This window comes from Nicotiana sylvestris, chromosome 7, assembly GCF_000393655.2.
Source record: "Nicotiana sylvestris chromosome 7, ASM39365v2, whole genome shotgun sequence".
NCBI classification, from domain to species: Eukaryota; Viridiplantae; Streptophyta; class Magnoliopsida; order Solanales; family Solanaceae; genus Nicotiana; species Nicotiana sylvestris.
In genome coordinates this window covers 171,725,108-171,749,023 of record NC_091063.1, presented here as the reverse complement: position 1 = coordinate 171,749,023, position 23,916 = coordinate 171,725,108, and the positions used below count along the sequence as shown (strand labels likewise).

At 35.4% G+C, this 23,916-nt stretch overlaps 2 protein-coding genes across 4 annotated transcripts; one reads left to right on the top strand and one right to left on the bottom strand.

Annotated features, from left to right (window-relative positions):
• The first annotated feature begins 8,046 nt into the window (after positions 1 to 8,046).
• Positions 8,047 to 11,966, top strand: LOC104219835 (protein ABSCISIC ACID-INSENSITIVE 5). Of its 3 annotated transcripts, none has more exons than XM_009770583.2 (5): positions 8,047 to 8,197; positions 9,889 to 11,073; positions 11,153 to 11,224; positions 11,394 to 11,423; positions 11,524 to 11,966. In XM_009770583.2, the coding sequence occupies exons 2-5, from the start codon at positions 9,967 to 9,969 to the stop codon at positions 11,614 to 11,616; spliced, it is 1,302 nt and encodes a 433-aa protein (XP_009768885.1). In that variant the 5' UTR covers positions 8,047 to 8,197; positions 9,889 to 9,966; the 3' UTR covers positions 11,617 to 11,966. The 3 variants fall into 3 exon arrangements, with proteins under 3 accessions (XP_009768885.1, XP_009768886.1, XP_070007024.1); XM_009770584.2 differs by having other exon boundaries at positions 11,153 to 11,262; XM_070150923.1 differs by lacking the exon at positions 8,047 to 8,197 and adding an exon at positions 9,682 to 9,763.
• Positions 11,967 to 13,338: 1,372 nt separating this feature from the next.
• On the bottom strand, positions 13,339 to 14,433 carry LOC138874143 (F-box protein CPR1-like). The gene has a single exon (XM_070152650.1). It carries the CDS (start codon positions 14,431 to 14,433, stop codon positions 13,339 to 13,341), a length of 1,095 nt encoding a protein of 364 aa, XP_070008751.1.
• Positions 14,434 to 23,916: the final 9,483 nt, after the last annotated feature.

Below are 23,916 nucleotides of genomic sequence, written 5' to 3'. Positions count from 1 at the left end.
TTTGTAATGATCAGGGATACACCCATAATTTCTCTACACCACGCTCACTACAACAAAATGGGGTTATAGAAAGAAAGAACAAAACCCTCCAAGATATGGCAAGAACCATGTTACTAGAACATTCACTGCCAAACCACTTCTGAGCAGAAGGTGTAAGTACAACATGTCACATTCTCAGTTGTTGCCTCATAAGGACTATTCTAAAAAAGACTCCATATGAATTATGGAAAGGTAAACGTCCCAATATTAGTTACTTCCATCCCTTCAGAAGTAAATGTTTTATCTACAATAACGGTAAGGATAATCTTGGAAAGTTTGATCCAAGAAGTGACGAAGGTATTTTTCTGGGCTACTCATTAAATAGTAGATCTTTTAGAGTCTATAATAAATGCACATTATGTGTGGAAGAATCTGTACAGGTTATATTCGATGAAAATAATCCCTTGGTCGAGAAAGGAATTACTGCAGGTGATGAAGATCAAGCTCAGGAAACTCAGGAGATAAGAAAATCTCAAGAGTCGACTGATACATCTGTTGCGACAGAGTCAACTAGTGAAGATAGCAGCAATGTACCAGATCAACCAATCGAGTCAACTACGAATGTAGTTCGTCCAAATGAATGGAGAAGCGAACCTGAATATCCTCAAAAATTCATTATAGGGGATCCAAATGAAGGAATGAAAATCAAGGGAGCTCTTAAGAAGAAAGCAAATATTGCATTAATCTCTCAGATTGATCCAAAAAAGATAGAGGAAGCACTAAAAGATTCAAGCTGGGTGCAAGCTATGTAGGAAGAGTTAGATCAGTTCAGTAAGAATCAAATGTGGAATCTAATACCCAAACTTGATAATGTGTCTGTAATTGGGACAAAGTGGGTTTTTAGAAATAAATTGAACGAGGATGGAAAGGTCGTAAGAAATAAATCCAGACTAGTTGCTCAGGGCTACTCACAACAGGAAGGAGTCGACTATGATGAAACTTTCGCCCCAGTAGCTCGTATAGAATCCATACGAATTCTTCTAGCATACGCATCATTTAAAGGATTCAGGCTATTTCAAATGGATGTTAAAAGTGACTTTTTGAATGGATTTATCGAAGAAGAAGTATATGTGAAACAACCTACAGGATTTGTAGATTCAAAATTCCCATACCATGTGTACAAGCTCACTACGGCGCTGTATGGCTAAAACAAGCTCCACGTGCTTGGTATGATTGACTGAGTTCCTTTCTTATTGATCATGGCTTCACAAGAGGTAAAATAGATACTACCTTGTTCATTAAAAGATCATCAGGAGGTAACCTCATTATTCAAATTTATGTCGATGATATTATATTTGGTAGTGCTAACCCTCTCATGTGCAAGAAATTTTCAAATCTTATGCAAAGCGAATTCGAAATGAGTATGATGGGTGAACTAATGTTCTTCCTTGGACTACAAATTCAACAATCTGAAGAAGGAACCTTCGTATGTCAGACCAAATACACAAAAGAGTTGATTCAAAAATTTGGTATGAGCAATGCAAAATCCATTGGCACACCAATGAGCCCTTCCACAAATCTAGACAAAGACGAATAAGGTATTCCTGTTGATGAAACTAAATATCATGGAATGATTGGATCACTGTTGTACCTAAAGTAAGTTGACTGAATATTATGTTTAGCGTATGTAAATGTGCCAGGTTTCAGTCAGCTCCCAAGGAATCACATTTGACCGCCGTAAAAAGAATCATTCGATATCTCATTGGGACTGTATCTCATGGACTATGGTACCCTCGATCTAACTCTTTTAAATTAGAAGGTTTTTCATATGCTGACCTTGCAGGTGATAAGGACGGTAGAAAAAGCACAAGTGGTACATGTCAATTACTGGGAAAGGCATTGATATCCTGGAACAGTAAAAAAAACAAGCATCAGTCGCATTGTCTACTACTGAACCTGAATACATTGCTATTGGACAATGTTGCGCACAACTACTGTGGATGTCTCATCAACTGGGTGACTATGAACTTTCGTTTAAGCCTATACAAATTTTTGTGACAACTCTAGTGCTATTTGTCTTTCCAAAAATCCTGTGCATAATTCTAGAGCAAAGCATATAGATATCAAGTATCATTTTATTAGAGATCATGTTCTTAAGGGAGACATAGAAATATCTTTTGTTGGAACCACTGATCAGTTAGCTAATATTTTTACTAAACCTTTATTAGAAGAGAGATTTTGTGATTTAAGAAAATTACTTGGTATTACTTGGATTACTAATAACTCTTAGGACCTATGTGTACTATTAATTTTTTTTGCAATAATTGTCATTTACCCATGCATTAATTTCGCCTCCGTTTTTTCCTCTCTTTTCTCTTCTTTCACATCAGTTCATCGTTCAAAGTTGGAAAGTCAATCATCATGTCTCTTCAACTGACAACTTTTCCTTTTCTGTACTCAACCGTCAGAAACCCTCTTCTTAAGGCGGAGAACCCTTTTCAATCACTCTCATCTTTAGCTCCTCTCCAAAAGCTCCGATCAAACCCCTTCTCTACAATGGCCAAGCATCCCAGAAATCCCTCTGCCTCCACCAGAAAAAGCACATGTTCCAAAGCTAAACCCTCTTTTATGCCCCTAGAACAAGTAGACCTAGGGTCCGATCACTCTGAAGGTCTTGCCTCTTCCTAGGGAGATTTCTCTAAACACTTTCAACTCCTAGGAGAAAAAGCTTTAGGTAAGCGACCCATGGAAGAACCCCCTGTTTCGTCCACCCCAAAAAAATCCAAGGTTGATTTCTCTGCCTCTCTTGAATCTAACCTCAATTTCTGGGATTCCCCAAATAGGAATTTCTTCACTGCTCTGAAAGACAAGCCCATTGCTCATGGAAGGATTTTTGACCTTGACAACATGGAAGCCCTCAATTGCAAGGTCAAAGACCTTTTTGTTCATCAAGGTTGGGTTAAGTTCATCTCTATTCCTCCGTCTAAGGTATATGAATCCCTTGTAAAAATATTTTATGTAAATCTTCGTTCTAGTAAACCTGATAGGTTGGAATCTTTAGTGTTAGGTAAGCGCATTGTTCTTGACTGTGCCCTATTTGATTTGCTCTTTCAGTGTCGTTGTTATGGTTTTCCTATGCTGTTTAAAAATACCTGGCCTGATGACTTTGAAATTTCCTTTGACCAAGACAAACAGTGTATTGTTGAGTGTCCCTCTGACTCCCTTCCAAACCAGTTAGGTTTCAGTGATGTCAGTTTCGAAACTCAGGTTCTGGCCCACATTGTAGCAACTACTTTGCTTCCCCGTACTGGTTCCTTTTCAACCTTCTCTCAAAGATACTCCTTCTTCGTCTATTGCCTCGTGACCAAACTCAAAATCAAGCTTTCCTCCTAGGTTATCAATTTCATTATCAAAAGTGTTGAATATCCCACCAGTCTACCCTATGGCATGGCAATCACTCACATTCTGGAAGCTCATCAAATTTCCCTGTCCAACTATCCCTTCATCACTGTCTCTAAGTCTTACAATTCTAGAGCCTTTGCTAGTATGGGATATGTGAGTGTAAAGGGCTTCTGGGTTAAGAAGCACGATAGTGAAGCAAAGCATGACCCTATAGAGCCCAAACCTTAACCCTATGTCCCTCATCCCAGTCTTGACAGCCCTGATCTTGGTGACAAGCTTCGTGCTATTGACTCTCAACTCTCTGAAATCAAAAATCTTCTCACAGCCACTCAATCTACTGTCGGTGACATTCATGCCATTTCCAAGGAAACAGGGTCTGATGTAGGGGTGGGCATCGGTCAGTTCGGTTCGATTTTGAACATTATCGGTTTTGCCTATCGATTATCAGTTTACAAATATCATAAACTGATAACCAAACTGATAAGATATTGGTTATCGGTTAATCGATTATATATCGTTATCGGTTCGGTTATCGGTTTACCCGATAATATAAAACAACTAAAAAAATTTGCAATATATAAAACAAAGAAATCAAACTGCCAGAACGTGTAAACTGCCAACTTTTGTTGTTTCTTAACAAAAGCACGCTCCCACTTCTGTGCAGTATCTACTGATGTCTGGCGGAGAACTGGTGGTGAGTCTTGCGTCTTGACTCTTGGGGGCTGCGATGGAAACAAGAATGAGAACTGAGAGACAAACGACTGAAGAGTGAAGAGGGAATTAGGAAAATAAATAACCCTAGTATATACTTAAGGGTAAATTAGTAAATTACATAATTCTTATTGGGTTATCGGTTTTTACTCAATAACAAAAATGCAAACCGAGCTCGAACCGATAACCCAATAAAAAAAATTAACTCGTTACTGAACCGTTAACCCAATAACCCAATACCGATAACCCAATAAAGAATTAACAGTTCGGATTATCGGTTTTACCCGATATATGCCCACTACTAGTCTGATGTGTCCAAAATTAGAGTTGTTGTTCTCAGAGTTAGGGAGAATGATGTCAAAGCCTTCAGGGAGATTCATAACAGGTTGGATGGAGTGAGCATCTCAGTCAATGCAAGCTTTGAACAGTTGAAGGAGACCATCTGCAACACCCTTACTTATTTTCTGCGCTGTTAGTATGGTTGTTTTAAGATAATTTCTTTTGCTCTACTGGTTTTGGGCGGTGTTTTTAGCCTTTGGATAGTTTATACTTTTTTGTTGTGCTATTTTTGTGGGCTGTTTTCTCAATCATTGGTTGATTCCTATAACTCTCATGTTTATATGTTATATATTCTGTTTAGTTCTTGGCTTGTTCCTTCTTTGTTGATGCCAAAAAAAAGGGGAGAAAGAGTATATGTTATATCTGTACAGGTACAGTTTGTGGCAGGAGTCAACTCTACCATAGACTAGTCAACTGCATATATTGAGGGAGAGTATCATGGACTAGTCAACTGAATACATTGAGGTGGAGTAAAACACAGGGAAGTCAACTGGTGCTTACATTTATATATTATTTTCTCATCATCAAAAAGGGGGAGATTGTTAGATCCAGTTTTAGTGATGCAAATAATATAACATATGCAGGAAATCAATTACAAGGAATCAAGAAGATACTACAAGATCGCTGGAGTCAATCTTGATGCCTAAGGAAAGAACTCGCAAATCTGGATAACTAAGGAAAGAACTTAATCGGCAAATCAATCAGTAAAGAGTAACGGCCAGCTGCGATGGAGAGAATCAAGCAAGCCTAAACTTAAGGCATGAATCAAGGCCAGCATCACGGAAGATCGAAGATCCTGTAAAGATTGATACGTGACTAATTTCGGAAGAACCAACAATCAAGAAGTAAGTTTTCACTACATACATCTGCTAAAAGAAGGAAATCAAGGAAAAGCAACGGCTAGTTATCTTACTCTTAGAAAGAAATAATCTCTTTCCAAGGATCAAATCTCTTGGGTTGTCAAGCCTCGACCTTCATCAAAGTATTTATACCCAGCCTTAAACCTTAGTCAGACATACTCTGATCGAACCAAAAATCACTCTCTTTGTTCTACTGCAAACAAATATTGTAGTTCACTCAGATCTACTGTGTAACAAGTCAGAGAAAAAAAGAGAGTATAACACTGGTGAGGCATTGTATCAAAAAGAAACGAGTGCTAGAGAAACTATGCTGTCAATTCATTTCAACTGTACTCGGAGAAACACATTTACTAAAGATAACTCCCTTGCAACCCAAGGGGACTAGACTAGGATTCACATTGAATCTAAACCAGTATAAAATCCTGGTGTCTTTAATTCCTGCATTTACTTTCTGCATCTTACTTTCTGTCATTATAACTGTTAAGTTATTATATCTAGTTGACTACTCGATTAACTAGTCAACTAATAAGCGATTAAGTTTAAATATTTACAATTCACCCCCCCCCCTGTACTATCGAGAGAGAGAGAGATAGAGATGAAGGTGAAGAGAGCATAAATGAATTCTTATTAGCTTGACTTCAAAGATCAGATACAGAGTACATATATAGAACTATTAGAGGCTAACTATAATTAACTAATTCAAATAGCCGTTAGACTCTTAACTAACTAACTAACTGATACTGCAAAATAATTAGTCTACCCTTATGATTAATTATGTTACACCTTTCTCTACAAAAACAAAATAAGAAAATTTGTCTAAAAAAGAATAGTATTTGTGGTAACTAAAGTTACCATAAAGTTAGGCAATTGTAGCCAATAGAGTTGCTTTCAAAGGATTAAATTACTTTTTGTGGCGACTTCGTCGCCGCTTAAAGTGATAATTTCACCACCAAAGGTCGCATTGGCTGGTTGTTACTAGAATACGCGACCTACTGACTTTTAGTGGCGAAGTTGTCGATTTTTACTAGCGACGTTTTGTCGCCACAGAAACAATTTTTTGGCCAGAATAGCCTCAACTTTATGCCCTTTAGTCGCATTAGATGATGTTTTGTTTAACAATTATAGTCGCTACAAAAGACGAATAAGTCATACCTAACATTCATTTTTTTCACTTTGCGACGTAATTATTTACGTTTGTAGCAACTTTAATCGCCACTTAATTAATGTTGGTTATGTGGCTACTAAAAATTGAATAGGTCGGCAATAAGGTCATTATTCATTTAGCGACCTACATAAAATTATTTTATTCTAATTTTTTTATTTTATATTTAATAATATTCTTTCATAATCACAAAAGTATTATGACATAACTAAAATAAACGACAAATGTTAAAAAGTTGATATTTTTTTCCTTAAACTTCGTGTTTAGTGGCGAAATTAGACTGAGGGAAAATAGTGGCGAATCCAGATTTCACTAAGGGTATTCAAGATTTAACATATATAAAAATTAATTTTGATTTATATATAGAATATTTCGTTTAGTATAATTTTTCGATAAAAGGTGTTTAACTGACCAATCTTCAGTATACCACTGAGGGAAAAGGATATTGAATCCTCTTTATTAAAAATTAGACTTCACAAATAGGCCAACAATAAATTTTTTTTATTTCTTGAATCCCTCTATATAAGTTTTTCAACTCTTTTATTGTTCGTGCTCAGTCAAAAATCATTATATCCAATAATAGTGAGCAATAGTAACTATTCTGAAGCAACTAGCTTTAGTCCAATTCGACCACTTCAATACTTTTAGTTCAAATTAAACATTTATAATAAAAGATTCACTAAATACATATAAAAATTAAATTCAAAATTCCATTATAAATATCTAATATTCTTATCCAATCCTAAAATATTAAAAAAAAAAAAAAAAGACAGTATTCGCGTTCATACAAGATCCGGAAAAAAACACATCCCAAAATAGTATAATTTTGACGCAATTATCAATAGCTAATAACCCTAATAAAGCATGCATTTGGTGAGCAGAAAATAAGAAGGCAGGCAGAAGTAGGAGCCATATTCAGATAAGGACACTACCTAGCTAAGTGAAATAATGAAGACCTGCATAGTACCAGAGAAAGAAAAGGACAATTCGATGTATTAAATATTTCGTATTTATATAAGGTTTGATTACTTGATGTATTAAATATTTCGTATTTATGTAAGGTTCGATTCCTAAGAATATTATATAAACAGTTTATTCTAATATAAATATTAATAATTATTGTTACGATTAAAATTAGTAACCTATAAACTTATCGAGACAATTTAAACGTTGCTCCAAATTAATCCCTATCTCCATAGTAGTACGTAGAGGAGGTATGCAACAATTTTTAACCCAGAAAAGTAAAAGTAAACAAAGAAAGAATGACTGACGCGTGGCACAACAGGGAGGGAAGAGCCAAATAAGAGCGATTGCCATGCAAACACCTGTCAAATACGTGTCAATCCCTACATGCATTGCCCAAGTTTCCTATCTTAGTATTGGGTTTGAACTTCTCATATTTTTATTCTAGCCTTTGTTTCAGTCCTTTTGCTTACATCTTCCAAATGGACCCCACTTAAACCCCCACCCTCCCCACCCCCCACCCCCAAGTCCTTTCTAATGCAGACAGAGAACAAAAACCTCGTCTTTGAATAAATGTCACACACATATATATATTTCTTGGTTGTGTTCTTTGTTCTTCTTCTTAAACAAGTCTTGTCTTTCTCAACTTATTTATATATATAAGTAATGGCTACTATGGTTTTTTAGCTGCTTTTATCACTACTTCTTCATTTGACATCTTCAAAAAGAGTCTGAAATTAGCTTGGTGAAGTTTATCTAGCTGAAAAACAATCAAGAAAAGGTATTGTCTATTGAGCTTTATAATGATTTTAGCGGTTCCTATTGCTTTTTTGAGTCAGGGTCTCCTGGAAACAGTCTCTCGACCCAGGGCAGGGGTAAGGTCTGCGTACATATTACCCTCCTCAGACCCCATTTGTGGGATTATACTGTGTCGTTGTTATTGTTGTTGTACTTTTTCCATTAGCTTAGCTTGTTGAGCTAAGATCTGAAACTCCCAACACTATATTTGATATTGTGTGTGTGTGTGTTTTGGGTGGGTTTTTTTTTGGTGGGGTTGTTGTGTGGGGGGAGGGGGTGGGGGAGGTTGCTCTATGTTAAGAGTGAAAGGATATTTTATAGGGTTTTACTTGAGTTGCAAGATTGTGAAGTAATATCATGCCTCTTGTCACTTTCATTGTAATAGTAACAATTCATTTATAGTATTTTCTGACTTATGTTCTCTCTTTATTTGTCCCTCTATCTATACATTTATTTTATTTTATTTTCCCTTTTAGGGTAGGGTAGATTCTCTCTTTGTCTATCTGTCTTCCACTTAACATCTTGTTTATTTGTGTATGAATTAGTCATAACTAATTCATTAGTTTATGTTTAGATCTGCCCAATAAAAATTCATTAAACAAAAGTGGAAAGTTTCCAAGGCATTTAAAGCCCGCATGCCAAGAAATATGTTCCTATTTTAGTAGTACCTTTTGCTTAGATCCAAAAGTCCATGTGTTGCTTTTGAGTGTGACAAACCCTTTATGTTTTAAGCTATTTTTCCTTCATAGTCTGGATTGAAATTCTAGTCAACAACTATAACAAACAAGTTGGGGTCGGCCAGATGATCCGTTGTATAATATGTTTGTCCCGTCTTTGTTGTCAGTATTATCCATCGTATAATGTGTTTGTTACCTTCGTCGTCAGTATTGTAAAGACACAAGTGTCTGTCCTACACAGCCTTACCCTGTATTTCTGCAAGTCTGCAAGAGTTTATTTTTGCGGCTCGAAACCGTAATCTTATGGTCACGTGGCAGTATGGTAAAGGCACTTGGTAAAATATATGCGTAACATAGTTTTCAATTGTATCACTCGATACAATTTAATCTTTTGAAAGTTTTGTCCTCCTTAGTTTTTCTTTTTAGGTGACGTGATAATTTAAAGAAGATTGTACTATAGTTGTCCTCCTTAGTGTTATTGTAATCGGTACAATATCAGTGTATAGAAGTTAAACCAGTAACGACAATTGTCGCTCTTCCGTCTGACCTATATTTAAGTTGTCTTTGGAATCTTCTGTTTACTTAATGAGAGAGTGTGTGTGGGCGCGCGCGTGCTTGTTTGTGTATATTTTATTTGGACATAGAAGTTTGTCTTTGCTTTATTGAAGCTTTAACCTTTGAACATAGGGGCCTCATAGGCTCTTATGTTATTTATTTTTTGGGATGGAGTTGGAGTAGGGGCCTGATGTTCAAAACCTTGGATCTGTAAAGGCAATGAGAAATGGATTATTGTTAATTTTCTATTTACAATCGCGAATAAATGGACTATGTATAATCGAGTTTTTCTTCAATTATTGGAGGGTATATGCAAAGTATAGAGTAAAACTAACCTCTCTCAAACTTTGTATTATTTGAGTTTGATATATTAGTACGTGATTTGAAGCTTTCCAATTTTACAAGTATTGGCATTTCTGATTTTCAAGAGTTGACATTTCAGGTTTTAGTTAATCACGGCGTAAAGGCATCTTGAACAAGTGAAAAGAATCAACTCTAACTAGGAAAAGAAATCATAAAAATGGGCGTACCAGAATCGGAGGTGGTGTCACAAGGTGAGGTTGAATCACCATTGCAACCAGATCAAAACCAGCACAAGAACCATCAGTTCCCGTCCCTCGGTAGACAAGCATCGATCTACTCCCTCACTCTCGACGAATTCCAACACACCCTATGTGAAAGTGGCAAGAATTTCGGGTCGATGAATATGGATGAATTCCTTAACAGCATTTGGACTGCTGAAGAAAACCAAGCCCACGCACACGCCCATGCCCATGCCGCGCACGGGCATGCGCACGAGCATTCTCATGCTCATAGCCAAGCACCAAGTACAGGGGAAGCCACTAGCACACCACATTTTGCGATAGGACAGAGCAATGTTTCAATGGAGAAAGCTATTGCCAAGCAGCCAAGCTTGCCAAGACAGGGTTCTCTTACGCTTCCGGAACCTTTGTGTCGGAAAACTGTGGATGAAGTTTGGTCAGAAATTCATAAGAGCCAAAAAGAGCAACATCAGAATAATGGGGGCAGTGTCCCGGACACGGGTAATTCCGCTCAACGGCAGGTTACATTTGGCGAAATGACACTTGAGGATTTCTTGGTCAAAGCAGGGGTAGTACGCGAACAGGAGAATGCCCCTGCACCTCCTCAACAGCAATCATATATGATGTATCAAAACAGCAACAATCCCGCTATGGCCAATATGGCTCGACCTGTTATTGGCTTAGGTGGAGTCACGGGCAGCGTTGGAGTTGGCATTCCTAGCTATCCACCACTTCCTCAGACCGGGGTGGTTGAGGCCCCAATATACCCGGTAAGTATGAAAAGGGGTGCCGGATTCCCACAACAGCCAACGGCTGTTTACGGCGGGAGAATGGGGAATGGTGGCGGGGTCGGGTATGGGCAAGTACAAGGAGTGGCCGGGATGGGGTCGCCACTAAGTCCAGTGTCGTCGGATGGATTATGCGTTAATCAAGTCGATAGCGGGGGTCAATACGGGTTGGAAATGGGAATGAGAGGAGGAAGAAAACGCATAATAGATGGTCCGGTAGAGAAAGTGGTGGAAAGGAGGCAAAGGAGAATGATCAAGAATAGAGAATCAGCAGCAAGATCAAGAGCAAGAAAGCAGGTAAATATTTCTCCTAAATTTCGCTCGCTACGTATTCGTATTCGTTTGTCTATTTGACAATAAATACTTGTTGGTGCAGGCTTACACAGTAGAACTTGAGGCAGAACTGAACCAGCTAAAAGAAGAGAATGCACATCTGAAACAGGCCCTGGTAGTAAATATATTAGCAGAAATGTCCTTAATTTTGGAGTATGGTTTATTGTCCATTCACACTGAATTATAGTAACATATATATCTTTGTTTATATTGAGTGCTAGAATTATATCATAAACTTATATAAAGGTTCTCTTTGTTTTCTTTTTTTCCTTTTGAACGTGCAGGCGGAGCTCGAGAGGAAAAGGAAACAACAGGTAATTCCAACTTATCGCACGATATTATAGGTTTAGTCCTGAATAAGATGTTATTTTGCTTTGTCACATTTATCAACTTTAAAACTGGTTATGGTAGCAGTACTTTGACGAAGGGAAAATGAAAGTGCAAACGAAAGCGCAAAAGGCGACTAACAAATTGAGAGGTATGAGGAGGAGTTTGAGTTGCCCTTGATGTGTGGATGATCGAAGATAGAAGTATCTCATCGGTAGATATGAACACGAGATATAGTAGAATGGCCGGCGAAGAGCAAATGTCCGTCCTCTTTTGCTCGCGACAGATCAATCAATGGCGTCAAGGTAAGGCGGAAAGGTACGTGCACACGGAGAAGCTTGCAAGATCAGATGTTGTAGTCTTTTGACTTGCAAATGTTTGATTTCAAGCAGATTTAGTACTTAGTAGTTCGTAGCTAAATATTGAGTGAGTGTGTAGTTAGTGAGTTTTAAGCTTTTTCTTAAGTTACAGAATATGTATACAAATTCACTTGAGCTAAAACACAACTGTAACAATCAAGAAGAGGTACTATGGTTGATAAGGCAACTACTACTAGTTTATTTCTGCGGATTTTACATCCAAAACACGTGTTGAAGACGGTAAACTCCAAACCCACCAACATATTTGGAGTTGCCCGCAACGTACAGCTCAACTTGGGAGCTTGGTTAGGGAGCGTGAACTTCGTTGTCGCTCCCATGGATGTGTTCGATCTGGTACTAGGGCTAGATTATTGGGACGAAGTTAAAGCGTATGGGAGCGACAACGAAGTTCACGCTCCCTAACCAAGCTCCCAAGTTGAGCTGTACGTTGCGGGCAACTCCAAATATGTTGGTGGGTTTGGAGTTTACCGTCTTCAACACGGCACTGTCAGGATCGAACTTAAGGCCGTTCGAAGTGGCTGTCCCTTGGTTTTATGGCTTCCGACCTGAAATCACTTAATGATTCTGCCACCGCAATCGCTTCATCGACGTCTTGAACTTGACGCCGCTGCAATTCTACGGGAGAGATGTCGGTTTTAAGTAAGCCTTAGACTTTAGTGATGCGCTTTAAAATTTGCGGTGGACAATATCACTAGTCAATTTGGCTGTTAAATATGATATCAGAGTCACTTCGCGTGCAACTTTAACGATGGTGGAGCAAATTTCAAATTTCACATCGGTAAAATACGGCAAAAATGTAGAGTATACAAGTAAAAAAGCAGTCTTAGACCCTAGTGACGCGTTTTAAAATCGGGCTTAGATCCAAAGCGGACAATATTATTAGGGGTTGTTCATGCTGCTTTGGTTGGCTAAAATATTGTACACTCTAGCATCACCTGTATGCATCACCTATAAGTCATATAATCCATTTTTTTAAGAAAAAAATAAAATAAAACTGAGTTTTGGATTATGACATTATACGATGAACACTTCAAATTATTTAATATTGTCGGTTATAGTGATATAAGTAACACTTTGATAGAGATTATCTAAAAAGTCTTTATATGTATAGACTATTAAGGCCAAATATTTTTATAATTCAGTAGCTTTTAGATGATGTGCTCTCTCGCATCTTATTCTACTACTTTGTAGAGAAAGTCGGTCGTGAATCTCGGTATAACTTTGTTACCTTAGCCTGGAAAACAGCCTAGGAAACTAGGCCTCTTTCTATCCCGATATTGAGCCAAGCCCGGCACCCCTGATTGTGTTACGGATTCAGTTTCCCAAGAACAATCAAACAGTTCGTAACTCTAATTGCGTGACGTGATCGGCTGTTAGGACGATGGGGACGATAGAGAGTCCTCTAGTTCTACAAATAAACTATATACCATAACGTTTTCTGGAATAAATAAATCGACAAATAAAAATAAATAAGTGGTGGACAAAAGTGTAAAAATGTTAGCCATACATTATCAACAATCAACTAAATTACAAATGAATTCTTTTTCAATGAAACTAAGCTTTCTTTATAAGCAAAGGCTTGCAAAAAGTAGCCATTTTTTTGGCGGCCAAGAACTCTGTTTTTCTTTGGACAAAAATCAAATATGTCCAATTGCCATGTACTAACTTCAAGAAAAATTTCCCCTTTATTTCCATAACCAAGTGACCTCTTGATATTACAAAAAGGGCCAATTCTTACTTTCTTAGTCCAATAGCCTTTTTTCTCCATTACCCATATGTCAATACATGTTTCTCTACCAATAATTATTGGCTCATAAATATACATAGCAATGAAATCATTGAACAATGCTAAATCCCCTTGTTTGGATATAAATAACTTTGGTGTTTGAATTTCTTGAATTGTGTCATTACTCATATCAAAAGCAAATATCTTATCATTTTTACATGCCTTCCAATAGTAAAATCCATTCAAATATGTGTTACCACTTGATTTAACCATATCACGACTAAAAATATTGAATTCCTCGTAATTTCTCCAAGAGTTCGTACTCAGTGTATAAACTGAAATTATCGTAGGAGAATGCCAATTTTCTGAGTAATTGTCCCAATAATCTTTTATCCAGATAACTTTATAATCACCACTCGAGGGTTCCATTCCAAACCCAAATTTATATGAAGATAAATGAAATGAAGGAGAATTTAAGGGTTGACATATTATAAGAGGCTTAAATTCTTTAGTAGAAGGGTTCCATAGTGCTACTTCTTCTTGATCATTATAAAGCAAAAATAAACCATTTAAAGGACCAAGAATTTCCCACAAATATGTAGATGTGTTTAAAACATCTTGGTACAAATGGGATTTAGCAAATAATTGGTTTTGTTCATAAAATAAAGTGAAACCAGATTTCATTGTATCAAGAAAATAATGATGAACAAAATAATTTGTAGGATTATTGGGATGGTTAAGGTGTTTTTGAATAAAAATAGGATTTTCAATGAGGGCATACCAGTCTTTTTTAACACTCTTGGATTGCAAAAGACATTTCACTGGCAATCTTGAGAAAATTTCCATCACTAAATCTTCTGGTAAGTCACTTAAGTTTGTTGTTTGCACCATTTTTGTTTCTTCCAAGAAATGGAATTGTTTCCAAAAATAGAAGGAAAAAGAAAAAATAAGTAATTTGGTATAGAGAGTTATTTTGAAGGGGTGGGTATGTGTGTGTATTTATATAAAAAAAACACCCACTCGCACATATACACGTGTGTGTGTGTGTGTGAGAAATGAATATCAGCCATAGGTCTCTATGGTTAGCCAATTTCCTACCTACAAAATTTATATATGAATTTAATTTATGTGTATTGACGCCATAACAACAACAAATTAACTCAGTGTAATTTTACGGAAGTATCTACTCGTTACGGAATCTCAGGTGTCAAAGTGTGGATTTTCTGTAGTAAAAAAAAAAGGACGTGCTATATCCGAAACGTACGAAATATAGTAAATATCGTAAAGGCAGATGTAGTAAGGGTTGCAAACATGTGTTAAAAAAAAATTCTCCCATTAGAATATTTTAATAGATCATATGTTTGTCAATGTTTTTCATATTTACTAAACATATATTCACTTATCAAAACTTTATTTATAATTTTAACAAAGTAAGACTGAAATAATATTCATGTAACAAAAAAAACCCGAAAACCCGACAAAACCGAACCAATCCAAACCGATATAGTTGGTTTGGTTTGGTTTTGATAAAAACCGAATCAATCCGGTCTATGTACACCCCTATATAGACCTTACACCTATCTTAAAAAGGTAGAGAGGTTGTTTCTGTTAGACCATCGGCTCATGAAAACATAAGAACTAGCAACAAGCAGTAATAACAGCAAAATAATAAGAAAATAGAAGCGGGGAAAAATAACAAATAGTGATAGATTTCTAAGAATAAGAATACAAGAATAACACTCATACTACTCGTAAGGAAAAAAATATAATCATGTCATTTTTTTATATAATTAGGTCATTTTTAATTATTTTTTTTATTACATTAAATGAGGGACGAGAAGAAGGAGAAGGGGATGTTACATCAAGTGATCGAGCTAGTCCTAAACGTCAATCAGGTCATTTAAAAAGTAATTACAAGTAATTTAATTAATAAATATTCATAGCAACCTGCAATAAATGACAATTAACTTGCTATAATAAATAAAATTATACTGATAGCGTAAAAAATTTGTACAGTTATTATATATATAACTTAAATCCTTTATTTTTCTTGGTAACTAAAAGAAAATTATATGTGTGTCCATATATCAGCCACGAGCCTCAAGGTTAGTTAACTCCATCCTGTCCATAAGTGTGTGTGTGTGTGTAAAATTGAACATCAGCCATAGGTCTCCAAGGTATAACAAGCCACACCCACACAGAGATGAGGTACCTAAATTGAAGGGGCCCACATCCCCCACCCCCTCCCCCAACAACCCCCAACCCCCACACATCCCTCTTCATATTTATTAAGTAATCTAAGTGGGCGTTTGGACGTAAGAATTGTAACATTCCGAAAAAAAATACTCCTATATATAAAAAAAAATCAAGTAAAAATGGTATTTGAAAATTAGAGTTGGTGTTTGGACATGAATATAATTTTGGGCTGTTTTTAAATTTTTGTGAGTGATCTAAAGTGAAAATTTTAAAAAATAATTTTTTAGAGATTTTCAAATTTTCGAAAAATTTCGAAATTCATCTTCAAGTGAAAATTGATAATTTTATGGCCAAACATTGATTTTGAAACAAAAAAAAGTAAAAAAAAAATGAACTTTTTTAATGAACAAACGGGCCCTAAGACTTGATTATAATAAATTATGAACAACTTTTAATTCAAATACTATTGACCTATCCATCTTGATCTAATCAAATTTTGAGTCGATCATGACTTGACTATTTTGTTATTTGAACTCATTTTAACCCGTCCAAATTTAAAAATTTTAAATAAAACAGAGAAGATAGTCTATGGCTCTTTATTAATTAATATTGTATAACTCTAAAAATGGCTTGTATCTTTCCCCTATATGTCATATAATCCATTTTTTGTGAGAAAATAATCAAATAAAACTATGACATCACATCATGAACACTTCAAATTATTTAATACTGTCGCTTGTAGTGATCTAACACTTTGTTATATATATATATATATATATATATATATATATATATATATATATATATATTATTTTAAAAAGTCTTTATATGTATAGATCATTAAGGCCAAACATTTTTGTAATTCAGTAGCTTTTAAATGATGCCTTGATTCATAGAATGTTATATTGCAATCCAAGTTTCTATAAATAAGCTATTTACCATGACGTTTTCAATAAAGGGGAACAAATAAATCAAAAAATAAATAAGTGGTGGACAAAATTGAAAATGTTAGCCATCACGATCACGATCAAACTAAATTACAAATTATTTCTTTTTCAAAAAGTAGCCATTTCTTTGGTGGCCAAGAATTCTGTTTAATTTTTCTTTGGACAAGAATCAAGCATGTCCAATGCCATGTGCTTTCTTCAAGAAAAAGTTCCCCCTTGTTTCCGTGACCACCCTTCTTCGAAAAATTATATTGTGTATATAAGTAAATTATTAGGTTTTTGAAGTATATAAATATATATTGAATACTTTTTCTCGGAGAATTTTTTCATATTTTTCAAATTTGAATACCCTTGTGAAAATTTCTGAATTTGCCACGGTATATATATGTGTCCATATATCGGCCGTGGACGGTTAACTAACCCATCCTGGTAGAAATGACACCCTGAGAAAGACATCTCTAAAAATAACAACAACAACAACCTAGTATAATCTCATTTGGTGGGTCTGAGGAGGGTAGTATGTACGCAGACCTTACCCTTACCCTAGGATAAAGAGGCTGTTTCCAATAGACCCTCAGCATCCTTCCCTCCAAGGACTTCCCACCTTGCTCTTGGGGAGGCTCGAACTCACAACCTCTTGGTTGGAAGTGGAGATTGTTTACCATCAGAGCAACCTCTAAAAATAAGTAATCTCTAAATAACATCCCTTAAAATTGCTATATGTGCACTTGCCCCAGTCCTGTCCATAAGTCTCCGAGGTATAACAATCCAACCTCATATACGGAGCCAGTATTTCAAGTTTATGGGTTCAGAATTCTAATCGTTTTAAGCTACTAGGTTTTAAATTAATAATTTATATATATTCATAAATTTTTTTTTAAACAAAGACAGAATTCGAACCCAAAGCAACTAGTTTCGGCCGAACCCGCTCGGAATACTCTAGCTTCGCCCCTATCGAACCCCACCTATCACCTTACTAGTTTACCTATCCTAAAGGGAAGTAATGAAGAAGAGACAGCATGATTCTTACCTAACGTTTCAAAATAATGACAAAACAAAAATGAGTTAGTTGTATTGGATGGACCCCATTAACACCCCCCCCCCTTATATTTATTAAGTTAATTAAGATGTGATTATAATTAATTAAGACTTCGTTATCACTACATGCTTGTGGTTTATGTTTGTTCTCTGTCCTAGAGTTTATCGGAAATAATCTTTCTGTCCTACTTGAATAGGGTTAAGGTCTGCGTATACATTTTCCTCCCCAAACCCCCACTTGTGAATTTTTTTTAGGTTTTTGGTTGTTGTTGTTGTTTACTTCGTTATCATCACCTTGTTTGATACACATGGGGTTCAATGACGGACCCAGAATTTCATCAAGCGGGTTCAAACAAACGAAAAAGTAATGTACTAATAAATAGGTTTTTCACCTTAATAAAAAAAAGAAGCAAAACGTGCAGCTTAAATATACTCCTTTCAGATTATAGTTTCATTTAAAGGGGGAAAAAAAAGAGAAATAAACTAATTGTGCAGAATATATGTTTCTGGTGGCCTATATTGAGTGCCAATCTTATCAACTAATGTTGAAGGCTACCTTTTTTTGTTATCTAGCAATTCTTTTTTTATGGTCTTATACCAATAAATGCAGCAAAATTCTCCACCATTGGACCATATATAGTGTGAATAATGTGTGGTATATAGTTAGCTATGGAATTTTTATTTTTATTTTTTGAAAATATTGAGAAAATAAATCAATTACAATTTTAATAAAAGAAAATGATCTTATAAAAATCTTCTGTGTATTATTTATTTATCTGATATATTATATTTTATCGATCTTCAGTTAATAAAAATTATATAACTAAAATAAGATTTGTATGGACCGTAAAATGAATTACCCTTGAACACGGGAGATGGACCCTTATAGAAAATATTACAGAGACAAATTGAAGGAAAACTAGAATTTGCGAAAAAGAATTGCTTTTGCAGAAGAAGCAACCAGTGTTTTAAAATGCATGGACGTGAGGCGGGGTATTTTACTTAATATGGGGCGAGGCATAAACCCCGAGACATGGGGCATAAGCCCTATGGATCTATAAATTTTTAAATTTATAAGTTAATAAAATAATATAATAACCATATAAAAATATATAAAATACATTTAAAAGTTTAATAAATTAAGCTTTTGCTCATTGAATCCCTTCCTCGATCTGCTTGTAAATACTGAGTGTAATACTCGCTCGTCAATGATTGGTGCAAACGTCAAAAGCTTGTGAAAAAGGTATCTAACGGGCTAGGGAGAAATTTAAAAATAGTCAGATTTACACCTGGTCATTCAAAAATAGCCCAGTTTCAAAAGTAATCGAAATTTAGCCACTTTTCATGTAAAGATAAATCTGAGCGAAAACACTATTCAAAACCCGGAAAATACGCTCGTATATTATACTGGAGTTCCAGCATAAGTATGCTTGAACTCCAGCATATTATACGAGAGTTCCAGGATAACTATGCTGGAACTCCAGCATAATATGTTGGAGTTCCAGCATAATATACTCGAGTTCCAGCAAGTATAAATGTCCAGTATAATATACTGGAGTTTGGAGCACCGGTGCTCCAGTCTCCCGTATATTATACAGGAGTCAGCAAAGTATAGTTCGTACACAGATACACCGAACTCCCGTATATTATGCGGTACCGGTCTCTGTTGCAACAAAATAGTTGCTATTTTTCATTAACTTCGTAAACGATGGCTATTTTTGAATAACCAGTTCGAAAACTGGCTATACCGTGCTATTTTAACAACGGGTTGTTGTCTTCTGGACCAACTTATCAATTTTGGGCCTTGTGGATTAAGGGGTTTAGCCCAGTCCCCTCCCTGTTGTTGAATGATGGACTCTTTCTTAAGAAGGTGAAGGTCCAATGTTTTACGAAATGGGTTGTTACCTCTAGACCAACTTATTGGGCTTTTATCTTGGCACAACGGGATAAAGTAGAACGGGACATTCACGTGAAAATAGCACGGCCTAGCCAGTTTTAGGATTGGTAATTAAAAAATAGCCAGCGTTTGCAGAATTATTTAAAAATAATCATTATTTTGCTACAACACGAAAAATTCCAGCATAATACACTGGAGATTGGTGCACCTGTATATGAACTTCCAGCATATTATGCTGGAACTCCAACACACGGAAAGTTCCAGCATAATAACTAGAGAATTGAGCAACTATGTATGAATTTCCAGCATATTATGCAGAACCAGTATATTATATTGAAACTCCAGTATATTATACTGGAACTCCAGCATATTATACTGGAACTCCAATATATTATGTTGGAATATTTTTCGGATTTTTAGCAGTTTTTTCGTTCAGATTTATCTTTACATGAAAAGTGGCTAAATTTTGATTACTTTTGAAACTGTTTTTTCAATTACCACCTGTAAATCTGGCTCTTTTTGAATTTCACCCTATATTCACAAGTAATAGCGTGCTTGGCCAAGCCGAAAGCAGTTTTTTTTCAAAGTTGAGGTCTTTGACTAAGTTTTTGAGTAGAAGAAGAAGTTGTTTGTGAGAAGCTTAAAAAAATAGTTTCTTCCTAAAAATATTTTTTTTTAAAAGCACTTTTAAAAATACGCTTATAGCCTATTCGACCAAGTTTCTTTTTGGCCAAAAGTGCTTTTTTTAAAGTTAAGGTGTTTGGCCAAACTTATAAAGGAAAAAATGTGATTTTAAGTAGAGACATAAGTAGTTTTTGAGAAGTAGAACAAAGTAGCCTCTTCTAAAAAGTACTTTTGAGAAAATACACTTATAGCAGGTTATTAGAAGCACTTTTTAAAAGTTTGACCAAATACTTATTGTTGCTCAAAAGTATTTTTCAAATTAATTAGCAAATTACTAGCCTGTTTGGTCAAGCTTCTCCAAGTTGAGAAGCATTTTTTTTTTCAAAAAAAGTGTTTTTTTCTAAAGTTGAAGTGTTTGGCCAAGTTTTTAGGAGGAAAAAAAGTACTTTTGAGATGAAGTAGAAGCAGTTTTGGAGAAGCAGAAAAATGTAGCTTCTTCCCAGAAGCACTTTTTTGAGAAGCACTTTTGATAAAAATGCACTTAGAAGCACTTTTTAAAAGTTTGGCCAAACACTAATTGATGCATAGAAGTATTTTTCAAATTAATTAGCCAAACACAAATTGTTTCTCACCAAAAGTACTTCTGAAAAAAGCACTTTTGAAAAAAAAACACTTCTCAAAATAAACTGATTTTTCCAGATTGGCCAAATATGTTATACTTCTCACTAAAACTACTTTTTCGAAATGCACTTTTTAAATAAACTGATTTTGAAGGTTGGCAAAACAGGCTATTAAAAACACATTTTGAAAACTTGGTTAACCACTAATTGCTGTTCAAAAGTGTTTTTCTAATTGATCAGCCAAATACAATATGCTTTTTCAGCAAAAGTACTTTTCTGAAAAATATACTTTTTAAAATAAGCTGCTTTTAAGAGCACTGCCAAACAAGCTATAAAGCATTTGATGAATCATTCTAGTTAGGAAAGTTCTACAAAATAATAAAGTTCAATAGAAGTCGTAGAGATTATATAATATCATAAGGCTTATTTTGTAATTCGAATAAGAGATTTTGATCAAAATGCACCTTATTAAAATCGAACCAGACCTATTTTGTGGGTGTAATTTGTCTTGAAAATTGGAACAAATTAGGGGTGGTAAATGGGCATATCGGGCTGAATCTGGGCGAGTCAAGATGAGTTAGGTCAATAAATGGGTCATTGCTCAACCCAGCTCAAAGTGTATTTGGGTCAAGATGGGCTAAACAATGGGTCATAACCCAACCCGCCCAACTTGACCTATATTTTAGAACCATGCTCCTCTTGCATAAAAAAAGTCTTTTACCTTAAAATGTGTAAGTTGAAATTTTTTTTAGGGGGTGGGGTGGGAAATGCAGAAAAACAAAAAAAAACAGAAAACAGAAAATTAAAAGAAAAGTAACAGAAAAAAACAGAAAATTGAAAATACAAAAAAAAAAAAATTAAGGGAGAGGGTTTTGCGCGCGGGGGGAGTGGGGGGGGGGGAAGGAAGAAGGTTGGGGGTGGGGGGTGCAGAAAAAAATAGAAAATTAAAATACAAAAAAAAAAGTAAATTTTTTGGGGGGGGGGAGGCAGAGGGATAGATGGTGCAGAAAAAAAACATAAAATTTAAAATACAAAAAAAAGAAGTAAAATTGGGGCAACTAAATAAATTCTATATAAGTTGGGTTGAGATACCTTTTGTTTTGAGTGAGTTTTATGGGTTGTATTTGGGCTGCTTAATGGATCAGAATGAGTTATAAAATATAATAGGTTAACTTGGGCTCAGCCCAAATTAACCCATGAGCTAAAATTATGTAACACACTCATTAATCTCTGGACGGATTGGACGGGTTAGATGGGTTTGAGCTCAAATTGTCACCTCTAGAATAAATGAATTTTTAAATATGTGTAACAATAGATGCTTAGCCAATGTTCAATGCAGTCTGACTAGCTATAAAAAAAATTATTGATTACTCATTACTGGGAAGCAAATCGTCGAAATTGATGATTAAATCTGCGTATACAAAATAAAAAAAATAAAAAAATAAAAAAAATTAATAGATACACGTGTTGTGTTTAGATAAGCTTCCGATAATTGTTTGTTTTTACAACCTGTATTTAAAAATAAGAAGAGGACCCCTTTTTCTTTTGATCATGATTTATGCAATAATCTAAATAAAAAGCAGTCTGATGCACTAAGCTTTCGTTATGCGTTGGGTTTGGGAAAGGACCGGACTACAAAAGTCTATTGTACGCAGTCTTACCCTACATTTCTGCAATAAGCTATTTTCACAACTCGAATCTGTAACCTTCATGTCACATGACAGCAACTTTACCAATTACGTCAATGCTCTCCTTCATGCAATAATCTAAATATATCTGATTAATTTTTCTTTAAATTTTGTCCCTAATGTTTAGATTTTTGTCTTACGAAGTTTTCAACTGTTGGTATGCAACTTGTTAAAAACAAGAATGTGAAATGGCGAAAGTAAAGGGGAACAAATGCTAATACTCCAAAATACGAGGAAATATACGAAATTTTGCCTAATTGAATAGAAATAATTATCACGATAGTTGTAGAAAGCATGCATAACATGTTTTCCTTTACTAACTAATCCAAAACTATTGAGATCAATAATTTAAATTTGTTATAGTAGCAAGAGCGCAATATTATATGTGGGTTAGACGTACATTACAAGTTCAGCACCATACATTAGTTAGTAATAGTTACACCTAGAAAATAACCATACAACAAAAGGACAGTCGCGTGCACAAGGTATCCGTGCTCATGTAGGGCCCGGAAAAGGGCCGCACCCCAAGGGGTGTGATGTAGACAGTCTATCCTAATACAAGCATTAGTGGCTGCTTCCACAGCTCGAACCCGAGGCAACTTTACCATTGCCTCCCAGAGGCGGATTTACGTTGTGGAGAGGGGGTGGTATGCCACCCGGTCGCTCGGGTAGAATTTCATACATCCACAGATACATTACTAATATTTCACGTGAAAAAGATAGATAAACAAATAATGGCACCCCAAGTAATAAAATAGTTAGAGGTGCCATGGTCGAAGTATCCTTTGCCAGCAGAGGCGGACCCACGTTGTGGGTTGAGGGGTCACGGGACCCCGTTAACCTCGGCAAAACCCTATATATATATATATATATATATATATATATATATATATATATATATATATATATATATGTCTGTATACACTGTTGTGACCCGTTAAAAATATTATTTGTGCTCCCAAATGAGAAAAGGTGTGTGGAAGAGCTGGTTGTATGAGCCACTTTACATTCTTACTTTATTGCATGGATCTCTGTTCGAAATCCTTCTCTTAACTTTTTCACCTCCTTTCTGTTTTACTTCTTTCAATTCAACATAATTAATACTAATATTTCTGCCACAACCTTCTTCAACAATTACTTTGACAGAGTAGCATATATCTGTCAACTCCGACTCGATAATGAGAACTAAGGGTTAAAGTTTATTCTTCAGTTCTTTGACTATTAACAAACCTTTAATCTTGATTTCCTTAGTAAGTTTTTTTGATAATTTTTGAAGTTTGAATACCCTTTTGATCACTGGTCACTTTTTATTTAAGAAAAAACTTACAAACTTTAAATTTCGAAACATGCTTAAAACCAAACAT

Coding starts and splice junctions, on each gene's coding strand:
- LOC104219835 (XM_009770583.2), top strand. CDS start 9,967: ATGGGCGTACCAGAATCGGAGGTGGTGTCACAAGGTGAGGTTGAATCA. Junction 11,074..11,152: donor GATCAAGAGCAAGAAAGCAG/GTAAATATTTCT, acceptor TTGTTGGTGCAG/GCTTACACAGTAGAACTTGA. Junction 11,225..11,393: donor CACATCTGAAACAGGCCCTG/GTAGTAAATATA, acceptor TTGAACGTGCAG/GCGGAGCTCGAGAGGAAAAG.
- LOC138874143 (XM_070152650.1), bottom strand. CDS start 14,433: ATGGTGCAAACAACAAACTTAAGTGACTTACCAGAAGATTTAGTGATG.